Source organism: Protomyctophum bolini (genome assembly GCF_963924005.1).
Source record: "Protomyctophum bolini genome assembly, chromosome: 6".
In the NCBI taxonomy this organism is placed as follows: domain Eukaryota; kingdom Metazoa; phylum Chordata; class Actinopteri; order Myctophiformes; family Myctophidae; genus Protomyctophum; species Protomyctophum bolini.
In genome coordinates, this window is record NC_137867.1 from 42811912 (window position 1) to 42834293 (window position 22382).

At 43.2% G+C, this 22382-nt stretch overlaps 1 protein-coding gene across 1 annotated transcript; it reads left to right on the top strand.

Annotated features, from left to right (window-relative positions):
- The first annotated feature begins 3211 nt into the window (after positions 1–3211).
- Positions 3212–22084, top strand: gda (guanine deaminase). Its single transcript, XM_080765176.1, has 14 exons — positions 3212–3530; positions 5200–5288; positions 6442–6613; positions 6999–7086; positions 8572–8677; positions 10316–10343; positions 11608–11715; positions 13126–13233; positions 13888–13985; positions 14506–14573; positions 15558–15704; positions 16435–16556; positions 19275–19302; positions 20091–22084. The coding sequence occupies exons 1-14, from the start codon at positions 3390–3392 to the stop codon at positions 20171–20173; spliced, it is 1386 nt and encodes a 461-aa protein (XP_080621302.1). The 5' UTR covers positions 3212–3389; the 3' UTR covers positions 20174–22084.
- The last annotated feature ends 298 nt before the right edge of the window (positions 22085–22382 follow it).

Genomic DNA, 22382 nt, shown 5'->3' on the forward strand with positions numbered 1-22382 from the left:
GAATGCCCTGGCCCTGTATGAAGCCTGAATAGTATTTTTTTCCACCTTACAATATACCGTACAACAACCACATGCAGTGTTTTATTGTATAGTTTGAGGGGCGCTAGCCCCTCCAATGCCCAGCTTTGTGTGTCTGTGTGTACCAGATAGCGATGATTTGATTGGCTGAGCACCCCATAGCGATCATTTGATTGGCTGAGCAAAGAACATATTGAAGATAAAAAGTAAAGATGGAAAAAATTGAGGACGGAAAAGGGAGGACGCAAATTGTGATTGGCCGGGAGATATAGGTGTGATCAGTTGTGATCAATTGGATAATTCCGGCCCAGTCCACAGCCTGGGCAGAGGCCTTTTGTGGCGGTTCTGGACAACCGTGGGTCAGACCGACTCAAAGCTGGGCACTGCACTCCCTGTGGTGGTGTGGAATGAATGAATCAATAGTTTTTATTTCGGTCTTAAATCAACATGTACATGATTATTACAAATATAACAAAGACGAACAACAAAAAATAGAAATAGAAAATAAGGGAAAAAAATAAACTAAAATAAACTGTGTTGTGGGGCCAATGAGAGATGATAAGAGCGCCCCTTACTTCACATGGGTGTGATTTTTGAGGGGCGCCCCTCCTGACAATGAAGGGAAAATGTACATCATATGTAGACGAGCTAATCGGCTAACCAATCACATAAATGCAGTTGTTCATGAGATGATTTGCGATGACGTATAGATGATAAGAGTGCCCCTCATTTCACACGGGTGTAAAGTAAAAAAAGTAAAAATGCCTCAAAATTGTACTTGACCATGAGGGATGACTAATTTAAACTGAAAGTGGAAATGTAACTAAAAGTGGAAGTGCTACAGAGACAGAGGACATTAATGACGTTCATAGATTGCATTAATGGGTGAGCTCATGGAGGCTTGCTGTCCTCCTCACATGATGGAGGGGCCTTGTTCTGCTTATTTACCGCAACTCATGACTGCAAGTGCAACGACCTCTAAACATTACTCTGAGAGGGGGCGTACATGAGGGAACACCTGAGCTGCCGCTTATGCAAGCTTAGTTAGGGGAGGTATATTTGACTGACCCTCCGGCCAACGTAGAGCAGTGGTTCCCAAACAATTCAGGCCGAGAACCCCAAAATATCAGATCTACAAGCGGCACTCCGTCTTTCCGTCCCTAACTGCTATTGGAGCTGCTTAGTGGCCAACAGTATCAGACTGTGGTTGTACTGGTCAGTACAACAGTATCAGACTGTGGTTGTACTGGTCAGCACAACAGTATCAGACCGTGGTTGTACTGGTCAGCACAACAGTATCATACTGGTTGTACTGGTCAGTACAACAGTATCAAGACTGGTTGTACTGGTCAGTACAACAGTATCGGACTGTGGTTGTACTGGTCAGAACAACAGTATCAGACTGTGGTTGTACTGGTCAGCTCCCAGTACAACAGTATCAGACTGTGGTTGTACTGGTCAGCTCCCAGTACAACAGTATCAGACTGTGGTTGTACTGGTCAGCTCCCAGTACAACAGTATCGGACCGTGATTGTAGTAAAGTACAAATAACTCAAAATTGTTCTGAACAAAATCAGAAGTGAAGAACTCTGGAGGAAAGGGAGTCAGAAACCAGTGGAGAAACAGATCCTAAGGAGAAAGTGGGGATGGATTGGCCACACCCTGAGGAAACCGGCAGTTAGTACAACGCGCCAGGCACTGACTTGGAACCCCCAGGGGAAGCGGAAGAGAGGGCGGCCTAAGAACACCTGGAGGCGGGACACTGAGGCGGAGCTGAAGAGACGGAATCAGCTGAGAGGCGGAAAGGACAGCCCAAAACCGGGTTGGATGGAGAAGAGTCGTTGATGGCCTATATTCTCCAGTCCACTGGGAGCGACGGGCCTAAGTAAGTACAGTACTTAAGTAAAAGTACTTAGTTACTTTCCACCACTGGTTTTTCTCGCTCCCTCTGGGTTGGTACTGTGCTGTGCCTAAAGACCATCCTGCCTCTGGAGGCCTGCAGCCTCCTCCCAGGTATGGGTTGGTACTGTGCTGTGCCTAAAGACCATCCTGCCTCTCTGGAGGGATGCAGCCTCAACCCATACCTGGGAGGAGGCTGCATCCCTCCAGAGAGGCAGGATGGTCCATTTAAGCACAGCACTGAAGCCACACTTTCTCAGGTGAGTTTGAATGTTGTCTTTGTACCTCTTGTGTCTGCCCTCCGTGGGGGGGGGGGGTCCTTCCTTCAGCTGGCCATGACGCACTTGCTTCGGGTTAGGGCGGCGGTATAGTTAGGCATGACATGCAGATGACATGGGCTGTCCATCGCAGCTGGTGCCGAGTGCATGGTTAGTACAGACATCAAAGTTCAACTCCTGCCCTTTTACTCGTTTGTAAAAAATAACTGCCCTCTTCACTCCAGACCATGAATGCGGCATTTAGGCTACTATGGTGAAAGAAATGCAAAATGCAAAAAAAAAGAATAATAATAATTTTAATTGAATCCTGCTGAGCCACAGCCGTGCTCATGCAGTCGGATTTTACTGCTCCTGGTATAGGCTATGCTATATTGATTTATTTTATTGTATGTATTTGTGTCTTGATGCATTAATTGAGCATTGACTATATAGGACCACAATGGAAACAAGTTATAGCCATATAGGCTTTATGGGGTTTTAAATCCCTTGTAGACCTGAACTGTATAGCTTTCCTGTGCCTTTTCTGTTAATGCAATCAAATCAAAAATACATTATTTCAGCATTTCTGGACATTTAATGAATTGAAACAGAATATTGTATAGTTTTTGTTTTTTAACTGTGATGAATTCCTGTTCTGTTCTTTGACTAGAAGTGTCTATTTGTACATCTCTAAATGTTTTGATGAATGGAACAAGCCTATATTATGATCTAAATGACCACCATAAAAAAAATCCTTGCTTGCCATGGGTGCGTGCAGATCATTCATTGGCTGCGCGCACACAGACAGACACAGGTACAGTAGGTGCGTGCGCAGGCAGAGCACTCCGTTTCCGTGCGCGCCGTCGCGTGCGTGCGCTCGATCCCTCTTGGCGATGATGAAGTGCGAACTCGTGCGTGCTCACTCATGCAGTCACGACCCGCCCCCTCCTCCCCCCCCCCTCCCCTCTCCAAGGATAAAAACGCTTGGTGTGGTGCACTATACGACGCACTGTTTATTTCACAGACACACACACAGTTAGTGACATAACATCTTGTACTCTGCACTGCAGTGCGCCCCGCCGGCCGGCAACACACACACACGCGCGCACCCATACACACAGGCAGACAGCCACCATACATAGCGACTGACCAGTGACCACACACACTGACATTACTACTAGTACACACACACACACACACACACACACAACTATTATGTCGACTCCCAACGGACACACGACGACGGTCGCCGCGTCGCTGCGGCGCGTCTTCAGGGGGACGTTCGTGCACTCGACCCCGCACGCGCCCCTGGAGATCCTTCGTGATGCGCTGCTAGGAGTGGACACGGAGGGCAAGGTAACTCAGAATTATCATTTTATAGGTGGCGGTGGTGGTGCGTGTGAGTGAGTGATCGGTGGAGTAGGCTAGGCTATACTCTTTACTTGAGTTAATACGTATATCAATATAGCCAATAGGTCTATAGCATACTGTCTGCAAAGTGCATGGAAATAAATAAGGATATACTTGAGTAAAAGTGCAACAAGTATTTGCATAAAAATGTAGCCTTCAAATACCAAAATAAAAGTAGGCTAATTATGCAGAAAGTTACTTTCCGCCACTGTTGAAATGGGACAAAGTATACTGTTATGCACCAGTCTAGGGGGTCTGATACACAACATGACATATGACGCTCCCTATACCCTATACATTTTGGCCATTTGAAAATAGCTGATCTACAATTGTACAATGCGTCGCAACGCGATGCATTGTGAGCTTATTGCTATTTTCAATAGACTTTGTAGCCTACACATTTTGAACTTGTGAAATGGCACATTCTGCACAATGAGTACTTTTACTTTTAGTCCTTTAAGTACATTTTGATGCCCATACTTTTGTAATTTTACTCAAGTACATTTTCAATTCTGTATACTTACTACTTTTACTTGTAACGATGTAGTTCTAAATTGCAGTATTGGTACTTTTACTTAAGTAAAACAATTGAGTGAGTACTTTTTCCACCACTGCACCACTGCATTGTTTTTACTTTACTGGAGTATTTAAAAATGTCAGTACTTTTACTTCTAGCCTATACTCCACTACATCACAGAAGCAAATATTGTACTTTTACTCCACTACAATTATTTTAAACTTTTAGTTATTAGTTACTTTCTATGATTTTTATTATTATTACAAAACATACATTAAAGATGGAGTGCCACAATTGGCAATTCGTCATTTTTATGTGCAATGGTGTATTTACTTATACATGTATTTAGGGTTTCAAGCTCGGGGCTTGTAAGTAGTAGTAGCTGGAGTAGTTCTAAATTGCAGTATTACTTTACTGTTACACAGTTACTAGTCCAGAACCAATAACCCAAACATTATAGCCAAGAATAATATCACTCTGTTACACATTTACAGGACATAGTCCAGAACCAATAACCCAAACCTCATAGCCATGAATATCACTCTGTTACACATTTACAGAACATATAGTCCAGAACCAATAACCCAAACATTAATATAGCCAAGAATAATCCCCATTCCAATCACTGTTTTGTTTATTATTACTTATTATGGGAGAGTAAACACGCTATAATGTTTTATGTCATGTCATACTCTGCAGAAAATCTTTGCAGCGGTGTCAGTCACCCAGTTTTAAATAAATATATATATATATTGTTTTACAATTTAATAATTGTCTGGACCGGAGCCACTTTTACGAAGTGCAAGATCAAGAGTAAACACCATGAACTTTCAACAAACGCCAGGGTTGAAATGATCAAGTAACTAAGGATATAGGTAAACGGGGAATGTGAGGTGAGGTCGTGATGTCATACTCTCTGTAACACGCCTCTGTCGGGTGGAAACCTCACATGTCCAAAACTGTTACTGTTACTGAAACACACTATAAACAGGTCGAGAGGGGTGGGGCGGAAAAAGGCTGTTATTGTATGACTAATAAATAAAACATGAATAATATGAATGACACCTCGGATTTACATGTACCTCCCCTTGTGGTCAGATTGCCTTCATTGAGAGAGGGCAGGACTTGGACGCGGTGTGTGAGAGCCACGGGTTCGACTGCTCTGACGTCACTCACCTAGAGCAATAGTAAGATCACGCATAATTACATCACCGGTTCCTACACATTGTTATGGGTCGCTTTATTTTTAAAAACATTTTCAAAAAAATACAAATACTGAATCGAGCAACTTAATAAAAACTGCCAGAGCCTTCATTAGTATTACTAACACTGACACTGACTCTGTTTGACCAGAATGGAACGGAGCCTTCATTAGCATCATTAACACTGACTCTGTTTGACCAGAATGGAACAGAGCCTTCATTAGTATTACTAACACTGACTCTGTTTGACCAGAATGGAACAGAGCCTTCATTAGCATCATTAACACTGACTCTGTTTGACCAGAATGGAACAGAGCCTTCATTAGCATCATTAACACTGACTCTGTTTGACCAGAATGGAACAGAGCCTTCATTAGCATCATTAACACTGACTCTGTTTGACCAGAATGGAACAGAGCCTTCAGTAGCATCATTAACACTGACTCTGTTTGACCAGAATGGACCAGAGCCTTCATTAGCATCATTAACACTGTCTCTGCTTGACCAGAATGGAACAGAGCCTTCATTAGCATCATTAACACTGACTCTGTTTGACCAGAATGGAACAGAGCCTTAATTAGCATCATTAACACTGTCTCCGTTTGACCAGTGAAGGAAGTAGGGAATGGAAGTTCTTTACAAAATGGCGTGTGCATATAGAGCCCCTTTCTGTGCCTTATGTCCCGCTCTCCCACCGACCCACCCACCCACGGCCCGCAGTGAGTTCTTCATGCCCGGCATGGTGAACACACACATCCACAGTACAGCTAGCTGCACTGACCACTGTGCTGACCACTGTACTGATCACTGTACTGACCCCCGCAGTGAGTTCTTCATGCCCGGCATGGTGAACACACACATCCACAGTACAGCTAGCTGCACTGACCACTGTGCTGACCACTGTACTGATCACTGTACTGACCCCCGCAGTGAGTTCTTCATGCCCGGCATGGTGAACACACACATCCACAGTACAGCTAGCTGCACTGACCACTGTACTGATCACTGTACTGACCCCCGCAGTGAGTTCTTCATGCCCGGCATGGTGAACACACACATCCACAGTACAGCTAGCTGCACTGACCACTGTACTGACCACTGTACTGATCACTGTACTGATCACTACTGACCCCCGCAGTGAGTTCTTCATGCCCGGCATGGTGGACACACACATCCACGCGTCCCAGTACAGCTATGCGGGCACGGCACTGGACGTCCCCCTGCTGCAGTGGCTCAACCTCTACACGTTCCCCGCCGAGGCGCGCTTCAAAGACCTGAGCTTCGCCCACACAGTCTACTCGCACGTGGTGGTGAGTCAGTGGCACGTTTGACAATGTATCGTAGCTGTGTGTGTGTGTGTGTGTGTGTGTGTGTGCAATAATGATGGGATGATAACAATGATGAATGACTTAGCAGTGTTTAGGAATGTTTCTAATCCTGCAATATGATCCTGTGTGTGTGTGTGTGTGTGTGTGTGTGTGTGTGTGTGTGTGTGTGTGTGTGTGTGTGTGTGTGTGTGTGTGTGTGTGTGTGTGTGTGTGTGTGTGTGTGTGTGTGTGTGTGTGTGTGTGTGTGTGTGTGTGTGTGTGTGTGTGTGTGTGTGTGTGTGTGTGTGTGTGTGTGTGTGTGTGTGTGTGTGTGTGTGTGTGTGTGTGTGTGTGTGTGTGTGTGTGTGTGTGTGTGTGTGTGTGTCAGAAAAGAACGCTGAGAAATGGAACAACCACCGCGTGTTACTTTGCAACCATCCACACAGAGGCCTCCTTGCTGCTGGGCAAGATAGCAAGTGAGAAAATGCACACACACCCACTGGGTACAGCGTCTGTCTGCAACAGGAACAAAGGTGAACGTTCAAGTCTGATGTCATAATCGTCGCTGTTGGGTGGAGTCGTCCTTTAACCCTTTCAGGCCTGACGTCGAAATTAAAAAAAAGAAAAGTTTTCTAAATCATGACAATTTTCAGAAAGATTTGAGGCACATTTGACTGATTTTTCAAAAATAGCACACCTACAAGTTCATAGCCCGCTAGGCGCGCTATGAGCTTGTACGTAGAAAAAGTAGCAGATCTACAAGCTGAAAATGCGCCGCTTCGTGCCATGTTTCGAGCCTGTGGATCTGCTGCTTTTGCTGCTTTTTTGTGCGACGCTGTAGTGTGATTGAGTATGGCGTTAATTTAAGAAAACCTCTTACATGGAGATCAGAGGTTTCTGCCTGACAACAGCCCGGCGATATGTCAGTACATCTTCCACCACTGTCACAGATTTCAAAGTGGTGAGGTAACGATAGGATATTGTGCCACAACCAAAGGTTTTCTAATGTCACAATACGTGTTAAATAGCCGGAACTTGGCCTCTGCTTCGTCTGCTTGAACTTCTCCCTACATTTGAACCAATTCCAAAGTCTTCTTTCATGGCAGAGCGTGACCTCAGAGTGGGTCTATCTCCCTCTCTTTCATGGCAGAGCGTGACCTCCGTGTGGGTCTATCTCCCTCTCTCTACGTGTGCTGCTGTGAATTCATTGACAGGCTTTTTATCATTTATTGATACAAGTCACTCTTGCTACTGAGTTTCTGAACTTTGTTTACAGATATAGTACAGTCTAATTGAGAAGAATAAAACACCCACACACAGTTTTTTAAGCTCCAAAGATGTTTGTTACTGGCACAACGTTTCTACCCCTTTTAAAGGGATTGTGACATAAAGGTTTTCTGAGCTGAACTTTTAACATTCAGTAGATTTTCGGTGGTCTGGGGTTTTCTGGCTCAAACAAGTGCTCTGATTTTCCTGCAGCTGTTTGGGATGTCACAGCCTGCAAATCCCATTTATGTCAATGGGATTCTGGCTAATGTTGTTGCTACACCATTTTGGGTACACTTTGGTTCCGTTTTGGATCACGAGATTTTAACCCGAGGATGAATTGGTCATAATACAGTCAAACTAGATAATATGAAAATATCGGACAGATCCGTCTTGAACACATGACTATAGAGATAGTGTACGATTTGTGGAATCTTTGGACAGAATCATGGAGGAGTCAAAAAAAATTTTCTCCAAAAGTCGGCCTCCTGGTGGAGCTATAACAGGCCGTTCTGGAAATTTGGGGGCAGAGGTTCATCGTTGGCATCCAGGGAGTGTGTGTGCAAAATTTGGCATCGACCGGGTTAACGGTGCCGGAGATTAGCTGTAGACGCAAAACATACTCTCTCCCCATGCCTTCCGCCTGGTGGAGACAATAACTGTATCATGTTGCTTTGTTATCTGCACTTTTCTAGATGACCTGGGACAGCGCGCCCTGGTGGGAAAGGTGTGCATGGACTCCAATGACGCCGTGAGCCACTACAAAGAGAGCACCCAGGAATCACACCAGGAGACCTGTCGGTGGGTTTTTCCTGTTCACTTAAGTGACTTGGACTCCTCATGCATTGAAGGAAGCATGAGATCAGTCCGTAGCTCTCCCCAGGTTGGCAGAGGGGAGTGAAGCGCCCATGATTACATTATTAGACAATTGACACTGGGTGAAAAAAAATTGGGTTACAAAAATGGAGATGTGCCAAGTTTGAGCGCCACTGAAGTGAACAGTGTAGCCTACGTTTTCTAGACTTTATATTCTTTAATCCATGTTGCGTGATAAATAGATTAATTAATCCTGGAGGTTAACATATAATACCGTTTCTCACGAAACACAACTGGAGGCTCTGCTCTGTTCTATTTGCTTTCAAATCAAAGACCAGAAAAACGGCATTCTTCCTAAACACATTAACCCCTTCAGAGTTATCTGTCAACAGATTAGATTAGATTCAATTTATTGTCACTGCGCAGAGTATACAAATACCTTGACAGCAGAACTCATGTAGGGAATCTTGGCAAATATTAGTTTATTATAACACATGAGACGTGGCAGCAGGAAATTCTTCTTTGGTTTCATCAGCGTACCAATATTCGGGCTGTCACCATCATGAATGAGCCCGTAGCACTTAGCCCCTATAGCCAAGCTGTCCATGCAGAGTTATGTAAAGGTTCAAATGTAAGTTACAGTAGATAGCATAATTTATGTAGACAGATGCAAGGTTCATTTGTGGACCTTGCATCTTATAGTTTGTATAGTTTCAAATGTACAGATTATTATTACGTTTTTCTTTTATTTATTTATTTCAAACCCATTTCTTCCACCCAGTGTCAATTATCTAATGTAATCCTGGGCTCTACACTTCCCCGCCAGGCGCCAACCTGGGGAGAGCAACGGACTGACCTCATGGTTCCTTCTATGCATGAGGAGTCCGAGCTGCCCGTGATAATTGCTCTAAAATCTTGTCTCGTCCGCCCGCACCGCAGGTCACAGTCGCGGGTTTTAGTCACATTTTAGTCACCTGGAATGTTTTAGTGTTAGTCTATAGTTTTAGTCAACTAAATATCATAAGATTTTAGTCTACTAAATCTACAGATTTAGTCGACTAAATCTACAGATTTAGTCGAACAAAATGTATTTTGTCGGGCCTTGATGCCATCGTAATGACTGTTTTTTTTCACTTTGCTGATCTACAAGCTCACAACGCGTCGCAGCACGACACGTTGTGAGCTTGTAGATCTGCTATTTTCAGCATGCAACTAATTGTAAAATGACTTATACTGGATCTCTTGTCCACTAGTCCAACATTTTAGTCTTGTTTTTATTTGTTGACGAAATTGTCAATATATTTATCATCATGTCATCATAGCTTCGTTTTTATTTAGTTTCCATTTAGTTTTCCTCAGTGGAAAAAGGTAGTCGACGAACATTTTTTGTCTTAGTTTTAGTCGACGAAATCAACACTGCTGGTAACAACAGTAGTAACTAAAGTAACGTTTTCAAATAGTTGTATTGGAGTTAAAGTAGAATGTTTTTTTCTTTATTCATCTGAGATGTAGTGGAGTAGAAGTAAAAGTATTGTAAATACTTCAGTAAAGTACAGTACCTGACTACATGTTATGATGTTATGGAATATGGGATGATAATGATTCACTGTTTGTGTCTTCAAGGTTCATCGGAGAACTTCTGGAGAGGAAGGTAAGAGAACCACCAAGCTGACACCTGGCAACATTATCATAACTTTAATCAGTGAGTGCTATGACCCTATTGACCATATGCAGACCGCATCCATCTTGCTAGCAATTAAGGTGCTAACTATAGGTGCAACTTCCCATTGACAGCTCATCCATCCAAACAGAAAAGTCCTATCTGATTGTATTAAACAACGTCAAACTCACCAACATTGCAGCTGTACGAAAATCTTGAATTTTCCTCTTTCTATCTGTATTATATGTATTATTCCGCCGATTAGTCCGTGTCAGAGTTTGGAAGCGCTCGTTATCAGTAAAGCAACTCCTGCATTATGTGCAAATTCAAAACAGGTGGTACACAGGGCCGTTGACTGATCTTCAACGAGCACTTCCAAACACTAAATCACCTGCAAGGAAGTAACATCAGTGGATCCTTATGAAACAAACACATTGCAGATAGAAAGAGGATAATTCAAGTTTTGAGTTTGACGTTGTTTAATACAATCAGATAGGACTTTTCTGTTTGGATGAATGGGCTGTCAATGGGAAGTTGCACCTATAGTTAGCACCTTGCTGGCAAGATGGATGCGGTCTACTGTATATATGGTCAATAGGCTCCTGGCTACAAACTCATACAGGTAGTCAACCAGGCTAGTATAAGATCATTGGAGACAAACAATTGCAACTTCAGGACATATTCAACCACTACATCATAACCAAAAATGAAATTCAGATTTACAACCCATGTCTAACCAATGACTAGTCTAAACTAAGCATGCACCCCCAATGATTCTATACCCACCCTCTTCACCTCTTTGACTTGTTACCATCTGATTTTGTGTCTGTGGAACCGAGTCAAACTAATGTAATGCCTCAACTGCTACATTTCCAAGTGCTTGTGAGGGTGGGGCCTGTGGGGGAGTCCAGAGTTTAAATAAAATAAAATGAAGTGAGTGTCCCGAAAACATTGTGGGTGTCCTGAATCCTGATGTCATTTTCAAATGATCGGAATCGGAGCAAAGAAATTTGACCGGGACTTCCCTAGTATCAATAGTATAACCATATTGATATTAGACTGGATATTGTCTGTGATTTTCGATGATATTGCATAAGTGTTCTATAAAAGTATAATACTATAATATAAATATCGGATCGGGAAAAATCGGTATCGGCAGATATACTCAAAATCAAATGATCGGATCGGGAGCTAAAAAAAACGTGATCGGGAGATCTCTAACATTTATTTTATTGTATTTGTCTCTCCATGACAGTACCCTCTGGTGAAACCCGTGGTGACGCCCCGGTTCGCCGTGTCCTGCTCGGGGACGCTGCTGGCACAGCTGGGAGAAATTGCCAGGAATAACGACCTGCACATCCAGGTGAGCCGTATTTACCTGCCACCCGCCTAGAATAGATACATTATTATTTGTTTATTAACCCTCCTATGGGATTGTTTGTCACGGAGATGCATGCAGCATTGAACCTCGGGGGGGTTGGAACCAAAGAGAAACAGAAAACATGAAGAGATTCTTCTCAACAAAGGGAAGGAAGGGAGTGAGCCAGTTAGCACCAGAGTCACTCACTGCTAGGGATGGAGCTCGATACCCGAAAAAACCCGGTAACAAGCTTATTGAGTACCCGGTATCAATAAGCTTTGGTCTTATCAAGCGTCGTGTTTAAACAATCAAGACAAGAGGCGATCAAGAAATAAATGTAATCATCCATGCTGGCACAAACATGTCTGCCAACCAGCGCTGCCCGGTGAAACAAAATTATTCTTTTAAAGTGACGCTACACACATTAACCAGTTAACAATATTATTTTCCGCCTGTTTTTACTGTACTGTATTTGAAGGCCCTAGTAAAAGATACTGGTTCTGTTCAGAATGTATTGTCGTCTCCCCCATCTTTCCACAAAATAATAGAAAATGCTTGATAGTGGGCTCTATAAGAACCCGGCTCGATAAGCCTGATCGATAAGCTGCTCGTTATCAATAAAAACTAACAAGCTCCATCCCTACTCACTACACTACCATGCCAGCATCATAGCTTGTGATGAAGAAGTATTGTGTATGCGTGGGTGTAACTAGTTCCATAGACGACGCCTTGGTGACCCGGGTACAGGCTTTAGTTCCGACATACTATTGATCCGTAACCTCAATCCCTAACCTAACCATAACCGCAAACACAGGAGCAGCTCATGTCAGACCATCGCATTTTCGCATCGCATGTCCCTGCGCTTCGGACCTTTGGTGTGTCGGAAAAGCGTGCGCACCCCGGTGACCTTTGTGCTGTCCTGGACAGTCAGCTCTCATTCAAAGCACACATTACAGCGATCCTGTAGGTTTACACTCTATAACATTCGAAGAATTAGACCAATTAGTCATATCAAAACTTGACTATTGTCCTTATACTGGCCTGCCTGCATGCGCACTTAAGCCTCTCCAGTTGATCCAGAATGCCGCAGCTTGCTTGGTCTTCAACCAGCCAAAATTCTCACATGCCCCCCCCCCCCCCTTCTCCGCTCCCTCCATTGGCTCCCGGTCCCTGCCCGCATAGAGTACAAAACTCTGATGCTGGCATTCAAAGCAACCAAAGGTATGACACCCCCATATCTATGTACGTGCGAGGCGCGCGGCGGTCTAACTGTGTTTCTATGTACGTGCGAGGCCGGCGGCGGTCTAACTGTGTGTTTCTATGTACGTGCGAGGCTGGCGGCGGTCTAACTGTGTTTCTATGTACGTGCGAGGCGCACGGCGGTCTAACTGTGTGTCTCTATATCTCCGTCAGAGCCACGTCAGTGAGAACTTGGAAGAGGTGCAGCTGGTCAAGGAGTTGTTCCCAGACTCACAGTCGTACACCGACGTTTACCACAAACACAACCTGCTCACCGACAAGGTTAGTCAACGTCAAGTCGGAGTCGTACGTTTTGTCACACGCGTTACCGCCAGTGTTGTTTTCGTCGACTAAAACTAAGACGAAAATTGTTCACTAATGAAAACTAAATGGAAACTAAATAAAAACTAAGCTATGATGACTAAAACTAAGACTAAATGACAATTTCGTCAACAAATAAACACTAGACTAAAATGTTATGAAGGGACTAGTGAACAAGAGATCCAGTATAAGTAATTTTACACTTTGTATGCTGAAAATAGGGTCCATTTGGTTCCTCCTATCATTTAGCTGGGGACCCCCTTCATGCGTTTTTCGAGCTTGCAGATCTGCTACTTTTTATACTATGGTGTGACACTGTAGTATGATCAAGTATGGCATTAATTTACCCACAAATGCACTAAAAGTTAAGACATTGAGACAGCAACAATATATTTCTGCCCGTCCCTTATTTTCTATAGAATCAAGGCACGCACGCACGCACGCACGCACGCACGCACGCACGCACGCACGCACGCACGCACGCACGCACGCACGCACGCACACACGCACGCACGCACGCACGCACGCACGCAAGCCACGCACACTCGCAGACAGCATCTGACTTATTTTTCTTTCTGTAACGATGAAAATAACGATGATGATGGTGATTGGCAGACAGTGATGGCCCACGGCTGCTACCTCAGCGATGAAGAGCTGGTCCTCTTCAGAGAAACGGGAGCGTCCGTGTCCCACTGTCCCAACTCCAACATCTCGTAAGTCTCTGCTGTCTTGCATTGTCCCAACTCCAACATCTCGTAAGTCTCTGCTGTCTTGCATTGTCCCAACTCCAACATCTCGTAAGTCTCTGCTGTCTACTAAAACGAAGACAAAAATGTTTGTCGACTGCCTTTTTTTCCACTGACGAAAACCAAATAAAAACTTTGACTAAATTATTATATTGATAATTTCGTCAGCGAATAAAAACTAGACGACGCGTTGTGATCTTGTAGATTGGCTATTTTCAATCAAGATTAACATTGCACAAAAACAACAACTAGCTCTCACTGCTTTTGTCTACTTCTCATCCATCCTCTCAATTTTCAATGTATTCAATTTCAAAGGGCTTTATTGGCATGAGAAAACATACGTTTACATTGCCAAAGTAAAACGTGGAACAATATAAAACAAAATGTAGGCCTGTACAATTGAAAGTCAGAATATCTAATACATCAATTTCTATGTACCTCTCATCCCCCCTCTCTCTCTCTCTCTCTCCCTCTCTCTCTCTCTCAGGCTGTGCAGTGGCATGCTGGACGTGAGAAATGTCCTTAAACACAGAGTGAAGATTGGCCTGGGGACAGGTCAGATGCTTCTTCTTCTGAATTAGGCTACTTTATCTTTGCCTTGAAAAAGACATTTTGCGTTTTGCTGTTTCCCAAAACAAACCAGCGCGCGCTACTCTTTGCTACAAAGCGACTGAAAGGACGAGGTTTACAGACATACCAATAGTAGTCAATCATATGCTGATTAGGCCAGTTGCTGTATAGTGTATAGCCTATCCGATCAGCGATCACCAGGGGGCAGCGACAACACACACACACATATATTATATATATTTAAAAAAATACCCAGCATAATTTTTGGGAAGGCTAAGCCTTCCCTAGCCTTATGCACCCGCCGCCTATGCAAATGGGCCCTTATAGATCTGTAACTCTTCAGAGTGTAAAATGTTACGCTCTCAATAGTTAAATTATTGTGAAAACATCTGCGTTACTTAATTTACACAATTAGATAATGTAAAATAATTGTTATTTTTTATCAACAGTTTGCCTGTTATCTGTCCTATAGTACCACATCAACACAGCATGGAATTGTGGACAAAATCTTATCCAACGATAACAAAATATTCTTTAGCTTTGGTTCTGTGAGGCTAAATGTCATCAAATGGTGGTTCCGTGGCTCAAATGCCCAATAAATAATGGGCCTTGATATGAAAAGGGTTGAAAACCACTGCACTATAGGATGCTAACTAGGGCCTAACTCCATTGGACCTTCAAACTGTCTGCTAAAACACCACCACCTCTCATGGAAGTAATTGACAATATCTAAAGTCACAACAGCATCTTTGATGAGGCAGTATATTGCTTTGTTTTCAAAATATACGGTTTCCTTAATTTCCTGAAAAATGTATATTTTTCATTTCCTGAAAAATGAACATTTTGGAGTTCAGTGGTTTCTTCCCGACAGCAGAGATAAGTCAGTCATGTCTTTGTGGATTTAATAAATCCATGTGCTTGTTCTGATGTTGTTGTTGTTGTTGTTGTTGTTGTTGTTGTTGTTGTCAGACGTGGCGGGTGGCTACTCAGCCTCCATGCTGGACGCCGTGAGGAGAACCCTGGACACGTCCAAGGCCCTGACCATCCAGGACCCCCAGCACCACACACTGACCTTTGAGGAGGTGTTCAGGCTGGCCACGCTGGGGGGCAGCCAGGGTAGGTAACCATGTACCACGCTGGGGGGCAGCCAGGGTAGGTAACCATGTACCATGCTGGGGGGCAGCCAGGGTAGGTAACCATGTACCACGCTGGGGGGCAGCCAGGGTAGGTACCATGTACCACGCTGGGGGCAGCCAGGGTAGGTAACCATGTACCACGCTGGGGGCAGCCAGGGTAGGTAACCATGTACCATGCTGGGGGGCAGCCAGGGTAGGTAACCATGTACCACGCTGGGGGCAGCCAGGGTAGGTAACCATGTACCACGCTGGGGGGCAGCCAGGGTAGGTAACCATGTACCACGCTGGGGGGCAGCCAGGGTAGGTAACCATGTACCACGCTGGGGGGCAGCCAGGGTAGGTAACCATGTACCACGCTGGGGGGCAGCCAGGGTAGGTAACCATGTACCACGCTGGGGGGCAGCCAGGGTAGGTAACCATGTACCACGCTGGGGGGCAGCCAGGGTGAAAATATTTATTGTCTGTAGTCTGTAGTTGCTGAACATTACTAGATTCAAAATGTGTCGCCTGGAGCCAACTACTGTGGCTTTAAACAGACAATGTCAAAGTGCTTGACTTAAAAAAACCCACTCTCTTAGAAATGAGATCGCATCTGAATCTAGATCGCAATATTTTGTTTCGATTCATTGTGCAGCACTAATAGGTAACACTTTTGAGAAACAGAAACTCAAAGCAAATGAAATGTGTTCATTATCTTCTCTCACTTCTAGCCCTGGCCCTGGACCACGAGATCGGGAACTTTGAGGTGGGCAAGGACTTCGACGCCCTGAGAGTGAACGTGGCGGTGGCCGGCGGACCCATCGACCTGATCCAAGACGATGAGGAGCCTAAGGTACGGTGGGAGGAGCCTATGGCATGGTGGGGGAGGAGCCTAATCTATGGTGGGAGTAGCCTAAGGTACGATGGGAGGAGCCTAAGGTACCGTGGGAGCAGAGCCATAGAGTAAGACAGAGTTACGACAACTCCGTTCACTTCATGGGGCCGGTCCGATGGCGGCTCTTCTACATAGACTTCTATTGGCGAAGAGTGACAATGTCCGGAAGTTGGCAGAATGCACTGGACTCAGCTTTAATGATCTTTTAGATCGTTTTTTAGTAATAGTACAACATAAACATTATAGAGACTTTAGTTGTCACTGTACAATACTTTAAAACGGTTGTCATGTTGCACACATGCCTAAAATTGCTGATATTTGCGCCGCCCTCGTTGAAAACAATGCATTTCAAACTCCAGCTTGTCACTCTCCAGGCTGCATGAACAGTGCTCGAGCGCTCAGTTTCTGCCCCCTCAATGTCGTAACTCTGTCTTACTCTATGGTTCTGAGTAGGAGGTGGCTAAGGTACGGTGGGAGGAGCCCATGGTACGGTGGGAGGAGCCTACGGTACGGTAGGACACCGGTTCCCAAACACTGGGTGAAATGATGACAAAAATGATGTACATTTGAAGGTCAGAATCTTCAATAGATCAAATTCTATGTACCAAGGTCACTCGATGCAGGTATAGTGCAGGAATATACACAGTGATTAGTCTTTAGGGTGGTTGTGTTCCATTTGATATCCTTCTCCTATCACAGCAACTCACAAATCTTGCTGCTGTGTTTGCACATTGTTGTACTTCGCCCAGCAGATATGGGAGTTTTTTGTCATTGGTCATGTTTTCAAAATCTCTGTGTGTGGTTGTAATCTGTGGGAAGTATGTGTCTCTGATGTCTTGGTACAATGGACATATGGTTAGGAAGTGTAGCTCGGTTTCCACTTCATTTTGTGTGCAGTGGGTGCATAGTCTGTCTTCTCTCGGGATACAGGTCTGCCTATGACGGCCTTTCTCGATCGCGAGACTGTGCTCACTGAGTCTGTACCTAGTTAAGATTTTTCTTTGTTTTGGGTCGGTCACGGTGCTCAGGTATTCTGCCACTGTGTATTCTCTGTTTAGGGCCAGATAGCACTCTAGTTTACTCTGCTTTTGTGTTTCTTCTTTCCAATGTGTCAGATAGTTTTCCTTTTGCTGTTTTATAATTTGGTTTAGTCCAATGGGTTTTCTATCTCGTGGCTCTGTTTGTGTTTGTGCCCGGAGTTCCAGGGCCAGATGGCTGAGGGGGCATCTCTCTAGAGTTTCACTGTGTATGAGTGCCTTGTTATGGAGTGCATCTAGGTCACTTTCTTTTAGGTGGTTGTAGAACTTAAGTGCTCTCTTTTTTATTTTGATTATGAGTGGGTATCGTCCTAATTCTGCCCTGCATGCATTATTTGGTGTTTTCGCTGGGTACGGAGAATGGATTTGCAGAGTTCTGTGTGTAGGGTCTCGTTTGGTGTTTATCCCATTTTTCAAGGTCATGGTTTGCTAATGGTCCCCAGATCTCTCATTCATTCATTCATTCATTCATTCATTCATTCATTCTCACACACACACACACACACACACACACACACACACACACACACACACACACACACACACACACACACACACACACACACACACACACGTGCATGTCAAGGACCCCAAATTGTGTGATGCCATAGATCAGTCCTATCCATTATAATGTCGGACAATAATATCGTTGGCTCAGAAAACATGAAACCAAGAGTAACTTAAGTAAAGTAAAATTAAGTAAAATGTTAATGCACTTGTTCGGACAGATTTATCAGTTGTCCCAGACAACAGGGCAATCCTTAATGTCAAGCCCTGCAGTCTAGTCTCATGTCTACTACTTGGAGTGGTACTAGATCCTAAACTTAATTGGACTAAACAAATTGACAATATAGTAACTAAAATGGGAAGAAGTATTGCTGTAACCAGGAAATGTTCTAGCTACATAACACTAAACACTAGGAAAGCAGTAATTCAAGCTCTATAGTGTTATCACATCTTGAGTATTGCCCAGTCATCTGGTCATTTCATTGGCTACAAAAACAGACATACATAAATTACAAATAGCTCAAAACAAAGCTGCCAGATTAGCTCTCCAGTGTTCCAACAGGACACACATGCACAGAAATATATCATGGCTTACTGTTGAGAATAGATTACATTCACGTATTCTTACGTTTTTCAGAAATTAATGGACAAAAAAACCACAGTATTTCTTTGAACAGGTAGCACATGTAAGAGACGAACATAACCATATGACTAGACAAGCCAGTTCGGGTGTTTTGGTGGCACCTAAACCAAGAACAAATATTCTTAAATCTTCTATTATCTATAGAGCAGTAATAGGTTGGAATGCACTACCAAAGTGTATAACCAATACAAATACAAAAGTCATCTTTAAAATCAAGTTAAAAGAACACCTTATGTAAACCATACTGCAGTAACCCTGGGATTTTTTGCTAAGTTTTTCTTTGTTTTTTTATTTCTCCTAAGTTTTTTATTTCTTATTTTATGTTTTATTTTGAGTTAGTGTTTGTAAACAATTGTAAGTATTGCCTTTGTTAAATGTTAAATGTTTGTCTGTGTCGGACCCCAGGAAGACTAGCTTTTGTCAAGGCAAAAGCTAATGGGGATCCTTATAAACAATAAACAATGCCAATGTGTTCTTTTCTCATTCCAGATTCTTTTAGAGAAGTTCTTGAATTTGGGTGAGTGTGTCCTCTTCTCCATCACTAGTTTGTGGGCTCATTTACTACGACGTTGGCCTTTTTCTTTCTTTGTTTTGTTTGTTCATCGTTCTTGTGTGTTCCTCCCAAGACACAAAATGTTCGTCGACTGCCCTTTTTCACTGACTAAAACGAAATGGAAACTAATTAAAAACTAAACAATGATGACTAAAATTATGACTAAATATATTGACAATTTCGTCAACAAAAAAAACTAGACTAAAATGTTGGGAGTGGACAAGAGATCCAGTTTTATGCTGGGTGCATGCTGAAAATAGTAGATGTACAAGCAAAATAGCAGATGTCACAACGCGTCGTTGTGAGCTTGTAGATCTGCTATTTTCAGCATGCACCCAAAGTGTAAAATCTGCCATTACAACGACATCAAGGCCTGTCAAAGCGCATTTTAGTCGACTAAATCAACTGTAGATTTAGTCGACTAAAATCTTATGACACATAGTCGACTAAAACTGGACAACATTCCAGGTGACTAAAATGTGACTAAAACGAAATAAAAACTATTCAAAGGACTCCGACTAAGGGCCGATTCATACTCCTATTTTAGAGACGAATAAAAGTCTTTTCGGCTCTGTAGAGCCTACATTGTGACGTCATTTGAGGTTCGGGGGGGCGGGTACCGTCCTAAAGTCGGCTCTTCGGTGCTACTGAAAATTTCTGACGAACCGAAATCATTTCGGCACTACAGCGCCGAAACAACGGTAAAATAGGAGTATGAATCTGAAATCAAAATTGTCTGTGTTCCTCCACAGGTGATGACCGTAACATAGTGGAGGTGTATGTGTCGGGGAGGAGGGTGGTGCCACTGTCCCAGCAACCACAAGACACAGAGTAAAGTCACAGAGGAGGAAGGGTGGTGCCATTCTTTTTTATATTATTTTTATTTTCTTTTGTTTCTTTTGCTGTGGTTGTTGATTTAGAGTATAGGGAAATTAATTGTAACTCAATAATCAAATGGCAATATTCTATGCTGATCAATATACAAATACAGATAGACAGCATATCATATCAGGGATATCAGTATCAGTTTTTTTTAACCAGGTCAACAGCAGCTTTTATTTATTCAGCAACATCCTGCTTTACACTGACACGGTTCTGCTGTCATTATAATAATTAAGGCTTCTCACTTAGAGATGTTGTTCATCCAGGAGAGTACCTTCGCTTGGAAAGAAGCCAGTGTAGGTGATCTGGGAATCTTATCTTATCTAGTACGGATGCCAAGCACTTCTAAACTATAATATAAATGCTTAAAACGCCCAAAATGGGTTAAAGTAAAGGGGAAAGAAAACGTGACAACCGTATGGAAAAAGGGGCAGAAGAACTCTCAGGCCGAGGCACGGGGCGTGCGCTGCCCGCAGTGATGTAGAAACGAGTGCTTCGTGGGAAAGGGAAGTCCGGAGCTCTCTGCTAGAACTGTTGCCCACTTGCCCCTGCGACCCGTTTCCGGATAAGTGGTTGACGATGGATGGATTATTATTCACATATACACCTTATACAACTTCTGTTTAAGTGCCTTGCTCAAGGAGTTCTCAACAGTAGTTGTTGATGAAGGGAACTTTGTTTTTGTTCACTTTTTTCCGCTGTGAAAAATACATTCTGTACTTTAGGAGGAAAAGAAGGGAAATTATCTTACAAACGATGTTTGTCTTTATAATTCATGGATATATTCCACCACTTAAAAGTAAAAGAGGGGTTTTAATTAGTTTTCCATTCCATATCGCTACATGGTCTATCGATAAATGTGTGTATTCTCTGTGTTTATGTTAAGGTGCAGGTTTGTCCATGTGTTAAAATATCATGTCCCATGCATTTGCTAGAGATAAATGTTTGCCTTAAAAAAAACTGCTCTCTTTCACACAGTTTCATGTCTTTGCTAAATAATGGTCCATTATTTCTCCACTTTAATAATACCAATTGGTGTTGTATCTTATACTATTTTAATCGTTGATTAGTCACCTTTACAACAAGGTATAGCATGTAGGGATCGGACATTCCTGGAATGAGTAACACTGCTAAACGTGTGGGTTGCACCCCCAAATAAATTGCCAAAAAGGCTGGTATTCAACCCTTGCTTTGAGTTGCACTCTCCCACAGTAATAAGGAAAAAACAACACATATTGACCATTTTTTACACTTAAATAATTTTACACTCTGTGTTATGGAACTCAGTAGCGGGTGGAAGATCCAAAAGCAGCCACAACAGAGCCAGGGTCATCGCAGAGTAGCCTACCTCCAGAATTTGGGAGTGGAGAGGATGGAATGGCTTGCCGTGAGTCCAGACCTCAAACCAATTGAACACGTGTGGGATCAGCTTGGACGTGCTGTACATGCTAGCGTGACCAACAGAACCACATGGCTGACTTCCTGGTTGAGGACTGGGATGCCAACCCACAGCGAAATGTGGCTATAGGTTGGTGGCCAGCATGAGGAGGAGGAGGTGCCAAGTGTTGTGCCACTCTTCTATGGTGAAGCAGTGCATTCATTTCCCCCCCAAGTATCCTACACTTTATCATTTAGTGGCAGTCGTGGTTGTGTGTGAATCCTTTAGAATGTTCTATTTCTGCATACATTTTATGACCTAAAACATCACACATGTCCTAAAAGTATAGACAAAGAGATCCCAATTGAACAAACAAGACAAAAACATTTACACATGCGGTCATTTAATTGAGGAAAATGATCCAATATTACATACCTGCAAAATTAGTGTCAGTCAGGTGTTTTCAATCACAATAATGCAGTGGTTTTTAACCAGTGGTCCAGGGACCTTGAGGAGGTTCCAGCTGGTCCCCATGCAGCTAAATGATGGCGTTGGTAACCAAATGGATAGATCTTTAACTCTTGAGAGCGTAAAATGAAACCATTTGGTTTCATTTTTACACTCTCTCAAGAGTAAAATATTATAATATATTGTTAAAGATCTGGATTACCTAATTTACAAGTACTGTACATATTAGAGAAGGTAGAAGAATTGTGATTTTGAACAACATTTGCCTGTTATCTCTCCTAATGGTACCACGCAGCATGGACAACTTATCCAACGA

Excerpts from the sequence above, each read along its gene's own strand:
- gda (XM_080765176.1), top strand. The coding sequence starts at position 3,390 with ATGTCGACTCCCAACGGACACACGACGACGGTCGCCGCGTCGCTGCGG. Across the intron at positions 3,531-5,199 it reads GAGTGGACACGGAGGGCAAG|ATTGCCTTCATTGAGAGAGG; the intron begins GTAACTCAGAAT and ends CCTTGTGGTCAG. Across the intron at positions 7,087-8,571 it reads GCTGCTGGGCAAGATAGCAA|ATGACCTGGGACAGCGCGCC; the intron begins GTGAGAAAATGC and ends GCACTTTTCTAG.